This window comes from Phyllobates terribilis, unplaced genomic scaffold (assembly GCF_046119375.1).
Source record: "Phyllobates terribilis strain yellow unplaced genomic scaffold, ASM4611937v1 Scaffold_11__3_contigs__length_659146591, whole genome shotgun sequence".
In the NCBI taxonomy this organism is placed as follows: domain Eukaryota; kingdom Metazoa; phylum Chordata; class Amphibia; order Anura; family Dendrobatidae; genus Phyllobates; species Phyllobates terribilis.
In genome coordinates, this window is record NW_027362771.1 from 548,267,937 (window position 1) to 548,280,827 (window position 12,891).

A 12,891-nucleotide genomic window follows, 5' to 3' on the forward strand; every position below is an offset into this window, starting at 1 on the left:
TCTCTTGTCTGATGAGACGAAGATAGAACTTTTTGGTGATAATTTTAAGCGATATGTGTGGAGAAAACCAGGCACTGCTCATCACCTGCCCGATACAATCCCAACAGTGAAACATGGTGGTGGCAGCATCATGCAATGGGGGTGTTTTTCAGCTGCAGGGACAGGACGACTGATTGCAATTGAAGGAAACATGAATGCAGCCAAATACAGAGATATCCTGGATGAAAACCTCTTCCAGAGTGCTCTGGACCTCAGACTTGGCTGAAGGTTCACCTTCCAACAAGACAATGACCCTAAGCACACAGCTAAAATAACAAAGGAGTGGCTTCAGAACAACTCTGTGCCCATTCTTGACTGGCCCAGCCAGAGCCCTGACCTAAACCCAATTGAGCATCTCTGGAGAGACCTGAAAATGGCTGTCCACCAACGTTCACCATCCAACCTGACGGAACTGGAGAGGATCTGCAAGGAAGAAAGGCAGAGGACCCCCAAATCCAGGTGTGAATAACTTGTTGCATCATTCCCAAGAAGACTCATGGCTGAACTAGCTCAAAAGGGGGCTTCTACTCAATACTGAGCAAAGGGTCTGAATACTTATGACCATGTGATATTTCAGTTTTTCTTTTTTAATAAATTTGCAAAAATTTCTACATTTCTGTTTTTTTCAGTCAAGATGGGGTGCAGAGTGTACTTTAATGAGGTAAAAATGAACTTTTTAGAATTTACCAAATGGCTGCAATGAAACAAAGAGTGAAAAATTTAAAGGGGTCTGAATACTTTCCGCACCCACTGTACACTCTTATTTCCCATTAATAACACATTTGTTGCTCCAACTTCTGATTTTTCTTGCCCATTTTTCTCTCCACTTTTCCAAAGTAGCTTTGAGCTAGAAAAGTTGGTGAATTTTAATGACTATATGGCTTCAAAATTATCAACTTTTTAATTCCACAAAGTGGTGCAAATTGCTCAGTAAATTCTTTCCATGATGTATTAGTCACAAACCCTTCGGAAAACCGAGCAGCGCAGACCACATGTGTATCTGACATCTTGTAGTGTTTCTGTAGAAAATCTGCAAATTGTCTCTTCAGACAGGAAGAGGACTAGACCTCTAGCGCCACCTATAGGAAGCAGCAATCCTAAAAGTCAATATCCACTCTCTAACGAGCCTTGTCACATGACTTAGGATAAAAGCCCAAACCAGAATCTCAATTTGTAGACCTGGTGTTTCAGGCTACTGCCCATCGTCAGTGCAAAGTATGAGATCTGATTTGGCTGGGTAAAGATAATCTATGATGTTTCTTGCTGTCCACAGAGCTCCCTCACTCCGCTCCACCTGGCCTGTCAGGAGGGTCACCTTAATGTAGCAGAAATCCTGGTGTCCCACGATGCTGCACCAAGCGCTGAGACACGGGTAAGTCTACAGTAGAGGATGCCAACCAAACACTGACTTTTCCTAATCACACAATCAACAACCAATTGACTAAAATATATATTGCTCCCGAAGAGATTTTTCTAAATTTGCAGCTTGTATTATACAGTACTGTACCGCAGCTGCTGCAGAACATCATAGTACACGCCGAAAGTTTTTCAGATCATCTTTTAGGAAGTCAACACCCCATTTTATAAATGTGCCCCTATGAGTACAGACCAAAATGTCCGGTCTCCTGATCCAAACTCACCAGCTTCATATACGTCCATGAGGCCGGTGAGTCTGGTTCAGGAATCCTAGTGAAACGCGGATGTATGAAACCCGCCCAATGATGACATTCACTTACAAGTCTTTTCTTTTAGATGGGTTTCACGCCACTTCATGTCGCCTGTCACTACGGGAACATCAAGATAGTAAAGTTTCTCCTTCAGCATCAGGCCAATGTGAACGCGACCACTAAGGTTAGCATGGTACCGGGACTCACACGACTGGGCTCACACAACCTTATGTCATGGTCCATGTATAGACTGTTATTCCTGGTCTGGCGGTGGTTCTCCCGACTCGAACTTACAGCATCATGTGTGTCTATGAGGCTGTAAGTTTGGGTCTGGAGACCTGCTGTCAGTCTGAGCATTATGTTCTGTATACGGACCATGAAATACTTTTGTGTGAAGGATGCTAAGGATGAGTGGCCCAATGTCTTGTGCCAGGTGGACATGTATGACCATGTTCCGGCACTTCTATGGGATTTATGTAAGTGTTCGTGCTTGTGTGCAGTGGTGGTCATGCATAGGACCCCCATTGATTGCTAGGATCTCCACTAATCCCAAAGTCCCTTGTGAATGGAGAGGTAGTGTGCACACATGGGCACTGCTCCATTCACTTCTATGGGTCTATGGGAGGGGTAGTGTCCATGTGTGACCATTGCTGCTATAATGGAGCAGTAGTCATGCATGCGTAAGACACAGGTCCCTGTTCTCGTGGCTGATAGGGGGGGGGGGGGTCCCAACTGGTCATACATTTATAATGGATCCTGGCTCCATTACAGGCCAGGATTTCTCACGTACCCTCCATCATGAGTTTGGTTGGCATTTTGCTTATTCATCTGGCCCGTAGCTTTGAGGGTCATGATACACAAAGCTCTCATAGAAAAATGTAATGTATGTTATTTGTATGTTTTCCATTTTAGTTGGGGTTTGCTCCACTCCACCAGGCCGCTCAGCAGGGGCATACAGACATCGTCACCCTTCTCTTGAAGTCTGGAGCTTGCCCTAATCAGGCCAGCATGGTGAGAGCTGCCAGTTGCCGCTTGCCCACTTCTGTCCTTACGTCTTGTCCAGCGTCTTAGAAAATGTCTTCTGGCTCTGTTGTCCTAACCTCTCGTGATCTGTCAGTTTTGGGCTACCATTATACTTTATCACCTTGTCCTGTTTTATTTTTATTTTTTTTCCTGTTCCTGTCACCCGTCGTGCCTCCTGTTATTCTGCCTCATTGCCCATCCGATGCCACTTCTCGGCCTCTCATGCCTCATTCTTTTCCTCATTGCCCTATTGCATCCTCCCGTGCCCTATGCCTCTGCAGAATGGGATCACGCCGTTGGCCATTGCAAAGCGTCTAGGATACATCTCTGTGACTGATGTTCTGAGTCTGGTGACCGATGGACCACCCGCCCAGGTGAGTAATATAAGGGGAGATGAAGCTGAAGGTCTCGGGAGTAAAACATGGTGAGAACATAGTGAAATATAACAGGAGGTAGGTAAATGTCCAGGACTTGAGGGGGCACAAACTGGTTCCATTTAGGTGGTCACTGGGTAATAATGGTCGTGGCCCCTTAATTCCCCACTATGCACAACTTTTCCCCTTGTGGTCATCTGAAACCCACCCTCCTTAGCCAAGTGAGTGGGGCTTAATGATATTTAAGACCCCTATACACATTACACTAAACCCTCAGAAATTAGCAGGTCTAATGTATATAGGGGTCCCCTTAATCTCCTCCAACATCTGTCGATCCTTTTGTTCTCCGCTAGATGAGCCGCCGCCAGAGGAGCTTGGCAGCAGCTTTTCCTAGAACAGAAGAGCACTCGGTGACAGTCCATCCTGTCTATGGGGGAGCCGGAGAGATCGCTGTTGGCCAAGCAATTGTTTGGATGACAGCTTCTGTATGTATTGTGTATGGGGGAATTTTATACTGTTGCAGATAGAGCAGAGGGGAGAGGCTCCTGCTGCAGCCAGGTCAATGCGGCTGGATATGGCAGGACGTGGCTGAGCCCCTGAGATATTGCTCAGTCTCTAACTTTCTGTCTTTATTCCCTAGTGCCTGAATTGCCAGCGTACCCCACATATATGTAATTATCAGATCAAATAATACACAGAAATGCTTGAATGCCATTACCATTTACAATCAGGCTATGTACACCTTTAAAACCATATGTTTTTGTCCTGTCTGTCTTTCTGTGTATACAGTTTTAAGGCAAATTTATTTCTCTTCATGATAAAAAAATAATAAGACAAAAGAAAAATGCTATATAATCGCCTACAATAACGTACAGAAGTAATCATATAAATAATACAGAATTATAAAATAATAATTTAATAAATGAGGTGTAATAACCTACAGTCTTACTTTCTCATATCATTTCCTACCTTTTATGATCATTTTTATAGATGACATAGGAACCTTATAGAAGGGAAGAATGACTGTAGGATCTGACTACATAGTTTGTTTGTAGTCTGTTACCATGGAGACAAATAAATAAAATAAAAATAAATCGGTCATCAAGTCCTATTGAGTACATACTTTATTTTTCATTTTAGATTCATAGGAATTAATTAAACAAAAATTGATTACGATGGTGGCTATGGCCTGTAAAAAAAAAAAAATCATTCCCAATCAGACGACAGCAGGGAGGATGAGAGGATGCAAAACAACCTGACAACCATGACCAAAATATCATCTATATATCGCAGCCAAATCATGGCATTATTCAGAAAAATGATGATTCGTATAGATATAATTTTCCTCACAGTCAGTTAGCGTAAGGCGGGGCCACGTTGGACCCCATCGCAGTTCCTTGTACTTGTAAGTAAAAATCATCACCCCACATGAAGAAATTCGCTTTCAATACCAGATTCAATAATTGGATACAAAACTGAATAACAATTTACCTATAGGTTTAGCAGTCACTTAAAATGGATAGTAATCCTATTCTACACCATCTAGTTATATACTGTCCTCTGTAGTTGTATGTTTTGCAGACGAGACTAGTCAGCTGGTGATGTTAGTACGCCGCTTAGTGAAAACTTGTCATACCTGTGGTACTAAAGCTGGTTCTGGATCAGAATACAGGGCCTGTTTCTTTTGTTTTAGAAACAGCGCCACCCTTATCAGTTGGCCGTGTCTGGTATTACAGCTCATCGATATTGAAGTAAATGGGGTTAAGGTGCAAAATTAGACACAGCCCGTAGACAAGTGTAGAAAAAAAATTAGACTCTTGTTTCTAATCCTAGAAAAGCTCTTTAAGCGTTTTGTTCCCTGACAGAACTGCTGTCTGTACAAGACTTCACAGCTCCCGGCCGAATGAGCCATAGGGGGTAGTTCAGATCATACGCAGGGTTTCTCGATGGAAAACAGCGTGAAGCCACTGCTGGGATCATCACTACAGCGGATCATTGATTCCTGAGCCTGAAAGAGATATCTGCTCTTTTTAGTACTGAATGATCCCTTTAAGGCTACAATATCCAACATATTCCAGCTCTAGATTCTGCAGATACAGAGGGGAGGTAGTCGGGCAGGGATAAAAAAGGAGGCAGCATTAGCGAGCGGGTGCCAGGGTCGGTTGGTGACTTTGTCTCTCCCACAGCTAGCCAACGAAAGGCACAGGATGAGCTTCCCAGAAACTGTGGACGAGATGCTGGATGTGTCGGAGGATGAAGGTGAGAGGAGCCATTCTGCTACCCAAGAGCATTAACATTCTCCTGCCCTCAACCCCCGTTCTGCCCTCTTGTGTCAGTGTATATCCTTCCCATTACAGGGGGTCTCCACGAAATATATTTATCACTTATCCACCAATCCTAAAAACAGGGGTCCCTGGTAGTGATGAGCGAGTATGTTCTGTTAACACTTTCGGCAAACATGCTGGGGTGCTCGCCGAGTATCTTCGGCGTGCTCGGGTGTTATGTTTGAGTCGCGCTGTGTCCATGATTTGCCACTGTTTGACAGCTTTAATACATGTGAGGAATGCCTAAGAAACAGGCATTCTTCACATGTATTAAAGCTGTCAAACAGTCGCAAATCATGGACACAGCGTGACTCAACAAACATAGTCCCTGGTGAATGGAGCAGTAGTGCGCATGCTCGATGATGAGCATGCGCACTACCACTCCATTAATTTCTGAGGCTCATGTTTTGGGGATCAGTGGGGACTAAGTGGTCGGGTCTTCAATGATCATACACCCATAGGAGAGGTAATCAGTATATTGCGTGAGAAACCCCTTTATTTTTGCGCTCCAGAGTGTCCTCCAACTCCTATGTTCACCGTGAATTGGGCCCTGGATAAAACTGTGGCTCTTCTTACTTTCCAGGAACCCCCCACTTGCCTCTACATGGTAGGAACTATGGTACTTTTTACCAACCACCAGACTCATAGCCGATCCATTCAGCTTCTTCCATCCCATTAGCCTTGTCTAAAGAGTCACATCTCACTAATATCGAATTTCCTCTTACATCTTTGGCTGGTGCACGAACAGCATTGCTTAAAGGGTGATTCCCCCAAAAAACAAGTTATAGCATCCCAGCACTCCTACATGGAGCGGAGTTGTACATGCGTGGATTCTGCTCCATTCATTGTCTATGGGACTGCTAGACATACCTGAGCCTGTACTCCACATGGACAATGAATGGAGCAGATGCCAATTGTGAGCACCTCAAGATTCCATTCTCAAGGTTCTAGAACCCCGATTATGGGATTGTCGGAGGTCTCAGCTGTTGAACCCCAAGCGATCAGCAAGTTATCTCCTATCTTAAAGCTACGGGAATCATTTGTTTATTTTTTTGGGGGGGGGTAGGATATCCCTTTAAAGGAACATTCCAGGAAAAACTGAGGCACTGTTAGACCTCAGGCAGAGCCTGATGAGATGGCGCATGTCACGTCCCACCTCCCAGGTCCTGCCATCTGCATACCACAACGTATGAGCTTTGCCTGGAGTGCTCCTTTAAGTGTTACGTCAATATTATTGTTTTATAGGTCATTTCTACATTTTGGATATGGGATATAAACTATTATATTAAGGGCCGAGCGTTATTCCACACTCTGGATCACTTACTAGCACTACCTCAGTCCGTACATACTCCTCCTATATTGTCCTCTCTCTGTATATACTCAGGCAGGGATTATATTTTTATATTTTGATTTGTCCTTGTAGTTTACAAAACCTGCATAAATGTGATGCTGATCCATCCAAAAAGCTTCAAAGGTCAATATAGCAAAAGCTGCTCACTGCAGTGTCTGCCACCGGGACGTCAATATGTGCTGGGCTGTGCCTGGCAATGCCGCAGCGGCCCCAGACTGCTGTTATAGGGGGGCTCCAGACTACACATCCAGACTGCTGTTATAGGGGGGCTCCAGACTACTCATCCAGACTGCTGTTATAGGGGGGCTCCAGACTACACATCCAGACTGCTGTTATAGGGGGGCTCCAGACTACACACCCAGACTGCTGTTATAGTGGGGCTCCAGACTACACATCCAGACTGCTGTTATAGGGGGGCTCCAGACTACACACCCAGACTGCTGTTATAGGGGGGCTCCACACTACACATCCAGACTGCTGTTATAGGGGGGCTCCAGACTACACTTCCAGACTGCTGTTATAGGGGGGCTCCACACTACACATCCAGACTGCTGTTATAGGGGGGCTCCAGACTACACACCCAGACTGCTGTTATAGGGGGGCTCCAGACTACACACCCAGACTGCTGTTATAGGGGGGCTCCACACTGCACATCCAGACTGCTGTTATAGGGGGGCTCCAGACTACACATCCAGACTGCTGTTATAGGGGGGCTCCAGACTACACATCCAGACTGCTGTTATAGGGGGGCTCCAGACTACACATCCAGACTGCTGTTATAGGGGGCTCCAGACTACACATCCAGACTGCTGTTATAGGGGGGCTCCAGACTACACATCCAGACTGCTGTTATAGGGGGGCTCCAGACTACACACCCAGACTGCTGTTATAGTGGGGCTCCAGACTACACATCCAGACTGCTGTTATAGGGGGGCTCCAGACTACACATCCAGACTGCTGTTATAGGGGGGCTCCAGACTACACATCCAGACTGCTGTTATAGGGGGCTCCAGATTACACATCCAGACTGCTGCTATAGGGGGCTCCAGACTACACATCCAGACTGCTGTTATAGGGGGCTCCAGATTACACCTCCAGACTGCTGTTATAGGGGGCTACAGACTGCACCTCCAGACTGCTGTTATAGGGGGGCTCCAGACTACACATCCAGACTGCTGTTATAGGGGGGCTCCAGACTACACATCCAGACTGCTGTTATAGGGGGCTCCACACTACACACCCAGACTGCTGTTATAGGGGGCTCCAGACTACACATCCAGACTGCTGTTATAGGGGGGCTCCAGACTACACATCCAGACTGCTGCTATAGGGGGCTCCAGACTACACATCCAGACTGCTGTTATAGGGGGGCTCCAGACTACACATCCATACTGCTGTTATAGGGGGCTCCAGACTACTCATCCAGACTGCTGTTATAGGGGGGCTCCAGACTACACATCCATACTGCTGTTATAGGGGGCTCCAGACTACTCATCCAGACTGCTGCTATAGGGGGCTCCAGACTACACATCCAGACTGCTGTTATAGGGGGCTCCAGACTACACATCCAGACTGCTGTTATAGGGGGGCTCCAGACTACACATCCAGACTGCTGTTATAGGGGGCTCCAGACTACACATCCAGACTGCTGTTATAGGGGGCTCCAGACTACACATCCAGACTGCTGTTATAGGGGGCTCCAGACTACACATCCAGACTGCTGTTATAGGAGGGGGCTCCAGACTACACATCCAGACTGCTGTTATAGGGGGGCTCCAGACTACACATCCAGACTGCTGTTATAGGGGGCTCCAGACTACACACCCAGACTGCTGTTATAGGGGGCTACAGACTGCACCTCCAGACTGCTGTTATAGGGGGCTCCAGACTACACATCCAGACTGCTGTTATAGGGGGCTACAGACTGCACCTCCAGACTGCTGTTATAGGGGGGCTCCAGACTACACATCCAGACTGCTGTTATAGGGGGGCTCCAGACTACACATCCAGACTGCTGTTATAGGGGACTCCAGACTACACCTCCAGACTGCTGTTATAGGGGGCTCCAGACTACACATCCAGACTACTGTTATAGGGGGGCTCCAGACTACACATCCAGACTGCTGTTATAGGGGGCTCCAGACTACACATCCAGACTGCTGTTATAGGGGGCTCCAGACTACACATCCAGACTGCTGTTATAGGGGGCTCCATACTACACATCCAGACTGCTGTTATAGGAGGGGGCTCCAGACTACACATCCAGACTGCTGTTATAGGGGGGCTCCAGACTACACATCCAGACTGCTGTTATAGGGGGCTCCAGACTACACACCCAGACTGCTGTTATAGGGGGCTACAGACTGCACCTCCAGACTGCTGTTATAGGGGGCTCCAGACTACACATCCAGACTGCTGTTATAGGGGGCTACAGACTGCACCTCCAGACTGCTGTTATAGGGGGCTACAGACTGCACCTCCAGACTGCTGTTATAGGGGGGCTCCAGACTACACATCCAGACTGCTGTTATAGGGGGGCTCCAGACTACACCTCCAGACTGCTGTTATAGGGGGGCTCCAGACTACACATCCAGACTGCTGTTATAGGGGACTCCAGACTACACATCCAGACTGCTGTTATAGGGGGGCTCCAGACTATACATCCAGACTGCTGTTATAGGGGGGCTCCAGACTACACATCCAGACTGCTGTTATAGGGGGCTCCAGAATACACACGCAGACTGCTGTTATAGGGGGGCTCCAGACTACACACCCAGACTGCTGTTATAGGGGGCTCCAGACTACACATCCAGACTGCTGTTATAGGGGGGCTCCAGACTATACACCCAGACTGCTGTTATAGGGGGCTCCAGACTAAACACCCATACTGCTGTTATAGGGGGCTCCAGACTGCACATCCGCACTGCTGTTATAGGGGTGCTCCAGACTGCACATCCGCACTGCTGTTATAGGGGTGCTCCAGACTACACATCCAGACTGCTGTTATAGGGGGCCTCCAGACTACACATCCAGACTGCTGTTATAGGGGGGCTCCAGACTACACATCCAGACTGCTGTTATAGGGGGCTCCAGACTACACTTCCAGACTGCTGTTATAGGAGGGGGCTCCAGACTACACCTCCAGACTGCTGTTATAGGGGGGCTCCAGACTACACATCCAGACTGCTATTATAGGGGGGCTCCAGACTACACCTCCAGACTGCTGTTATAGGGGGCTCCAGACTACACATCCAGACTGCTGTTATAGGGGGCTCCAGACTACACCTCCAGACTGCTGTTATAGGAGGGGGCTCCAGACTACACCTCCAGACTGCTGTTATAGGGGGGCTCCAGACTACACATCCAGACTGCTGTTATAGGGGGGCTCCAGACTACACATCCAGACTGCTGTTATAGGGGGGCACCAGACTACACCTCCAGACTGCTGTTATAGGGGGGCTCCAGACTACACCTCCAGACTGCTGTTATAGGGGGGCTCCAGACTGCATATCCAGACTGCTGTTATAGGGGGCTCCAGACTACACATCCAGACTGCTGTTATAGGGGGGCACCAGACTACACCTCCAGACTGCTGTTATAGGGGGGCTCCAGACTACACATCCAGACTGCTGTTATAGGGGGCTCCAGACTACACACCCAGACTGCTGTTATAGGGGGCTCCAGACTACACACCCAGACTGCTGTTATAGGGGCTCCAGACTACACATCCAGACTGCTGTTATAGGGGGGCTCCAGACCACACCCAGACTGCTTTTATAGGGGGCTCCAGACTACACATCCAGAGTGCTGTTATAGGGGGCTCCAGACTACACACCCAGACTGCTGTTATAGGGGGCTCCAGACTACACACCCAGACTGCTGTTATAGGGGGCTCCAGACTACACACCCAGACTGCTGTTATAGGGGGCTCCAGACTACACCTCCAGACTGCTGTTATAGGGGGGCTCCAGACTACACACCCAGACTGCTGTTATAGGGGGGCTCCAGACCACACCCAGACTGCTGTTATAGGGGGCTCCAGACTACACATCCAGACTGCTGTTATAGGGGGCTCCAGACTACACATCCAGACTGCTGTTATAGGGGGGCTCCAGACTACACATCCAGACTGCTGTTATAGGGGGGTTCCAGACTACACTTCCAGACTGCTGTTATAGGGGGGGTTCCAGACTGCACATCCAGTTTGCTGTTATAGGGGGGCTCCAGACTACACATCCAGACTGCTGTTATAGGGGGATCCACACTACACATCCAGACTGCTGTTAAAGGGGGCTCCACACTACACATCCAGACTGCTGTTATAGGGGGCTCCATACTACATGGCCTGACTGCTGTTATAGGGGGTGCATCAGACTTCACATCCAGACTGCTGTTACAGGGGGGCTCCAGACTACACATCCAGACTGCTGTTAAAGGGGGCTCCACACTACACATCCAGACTGCTGTTATAGGGGGCTCCATACTACATGGCCTGACTGCAGTTATAGGGGGTGCATCAGACTTCACATCCAGACTGCTGTTACAGGGGGGCTCCACACTACACATCCAGACTGCTGTTAAAGGGGGCTCCACACTACACATCCAGACTGCTGTTATAGGGGGCTCCATACTACATGGCCTGACTGCTGTTATAGGGGGTGCATCAGACTTCACATCCAGACTGCTGTTACAGGGGGGCTCCAGACTACACATCCAGACTGCTGTTATAGGGGGCTCCAGACTACACACCCAGACTGCTGTTATAGGGGGCTCCAGACTACACACCCCGACTGCTGTTATAGGGGCTCCAGACTACACCTCCAGACTGCTGTTATAGGGGGGCTCCAGACTACACACCCAGACTGCTGTTATAGGGGGGTTCCAGACCACACCCAGACTGCTGTTATAGGGGGCTCCAGACTACACATCCAGAGTGCTGTTATAGGGGGGCTCCAGACTACACATCCAGACTGCTGTTATAGGGGGGCTCCAGACTACACATCCAGACTGCTGTTATAGGGGGGTTCCAGACTACACTTCCAGACTGCTGTTATAGGGGGGGTTCCAGACTACACTTCCAGACTGCTGTTATAGGGGGGCTCCAGACTACACATCCAGACTGCTGTTATAGGTGGCTCCCGACTACACATCCATACTGCTGTTATAGGGGGCTCCAGACTACACATCCATACTGCTGTTATAGGGGGGCTCCAGACTGCACATCCAGTTTGCTATTATAGGGGGGCTCCAGACTACACATCCAGACTGCTGTTATAGGGGGCTCCACACTACACATCCAGACTGCTGTTAAAGGGGGCTCCACACTACACATCCAGACTGCTGTTATAGGGGGCTCCATACTACATGGCCTGACTGCTGTTATAGGGGGTGCATCAGACTTCACATCCAGACTGCTGTTACAGGGGGTCTCCAGACTACACATCCAGACTGCTGTTATATTGGGCTCTAGACTACACATCCAGACTGCTGTTATAGGGGGCTCCAGACTACACATCCAGACTGTTGTTATAGGGGGGCTCCAGACTACACATCCAGACTGCTGTTATAGGGGGGTTCCAGACTACACTTCCAGACTGCTGTTATAGGGGGGGTTCCAGACTACACTTCCAGACTGCTGTTATAGGGGGCTCCAGACTACACATCCAGACTGCTGTTATAGGGGGCTCCAGACTACACATCCAGACTGCTGTTATAGGGGGCTCCAGACTACACATCCAGACTGCTGTTATAGGGGGGCTCCAGACTACACATCCAGACTGCTGTTATAGGGGGCTCCAGACTACACATCCAGACTGCTGTTATAGGGGGCTCCAGACTACACATCCAGACTGCTGTTATAGGGGGGCTCCAGACTACACATCCAGACTGCTGTTATAGGGGGCTACAGACTACACATCCAGACTGCTGTTATAGGGGACTCCAGACTACACCTCCAGACTGCTGTTATAGGGGGCTCCAGACTACACATCCAGACTGCTGTTATAGGGGGCTCCAGACTACACATCCAGACTGCTGTTATAGGGGGGCTCCAGACTACACATCCAGACTGCTGTTATAGGGGGCTACAGACTACACATCCAGACTGCTGTTAT

General features: G+C 48.6%; 1 protein-coding gene across 24 annotated transcripts in view; it reads left to right on the forward strand.

Annotated features, from left to right (window-relative positions):
• The window catches only part of ANK1 (ankyrin 1), a 312,183-nt gene that overhangs the window by 191,203 nt on the left and 108,089 nt on the right, over window positions 1-12,891 (forward strand). For 15 of the 24 annotated variants that reach the window (XM_073653979.1, XM_073653987.1, XM_073653985.1 and 12 more), the window contains 7 exons: window positions 1,313-1,411; window positions 1,792-1,890; window positions 2,619-2,717; window positions 3,011-3,103; window positions 3,457-3,588; window positions 5,290-5,362; window positions 6,011-6,034. In XM_073653979.1, coding sequence (XP_073510080.1) covers window positions 1,313-1,411; window positions 1,792-1,890; window positions 2,619-2,717; window positions 3,011-3,103; window positions 3,457-3,588; window positions 5,290-5,362; window positions 6,011-6,034 — 619 coding nt within the window. The remainder of the gene's footprint in view (window positions 1-1,312; window positions 1,412-1,791; window positions 1,891-2,618; window positions 2,718-3,010; window positions 3,104-3,456; window positions 3,589-5,289; window positions 5,363-6,010; window positions 6,035-12,891) is intronic. The other 9 variants (XM_073653991.1, XM_073653992.1, XM_073653997.1 and 6 more) reach the window with 3 other exon arrangements.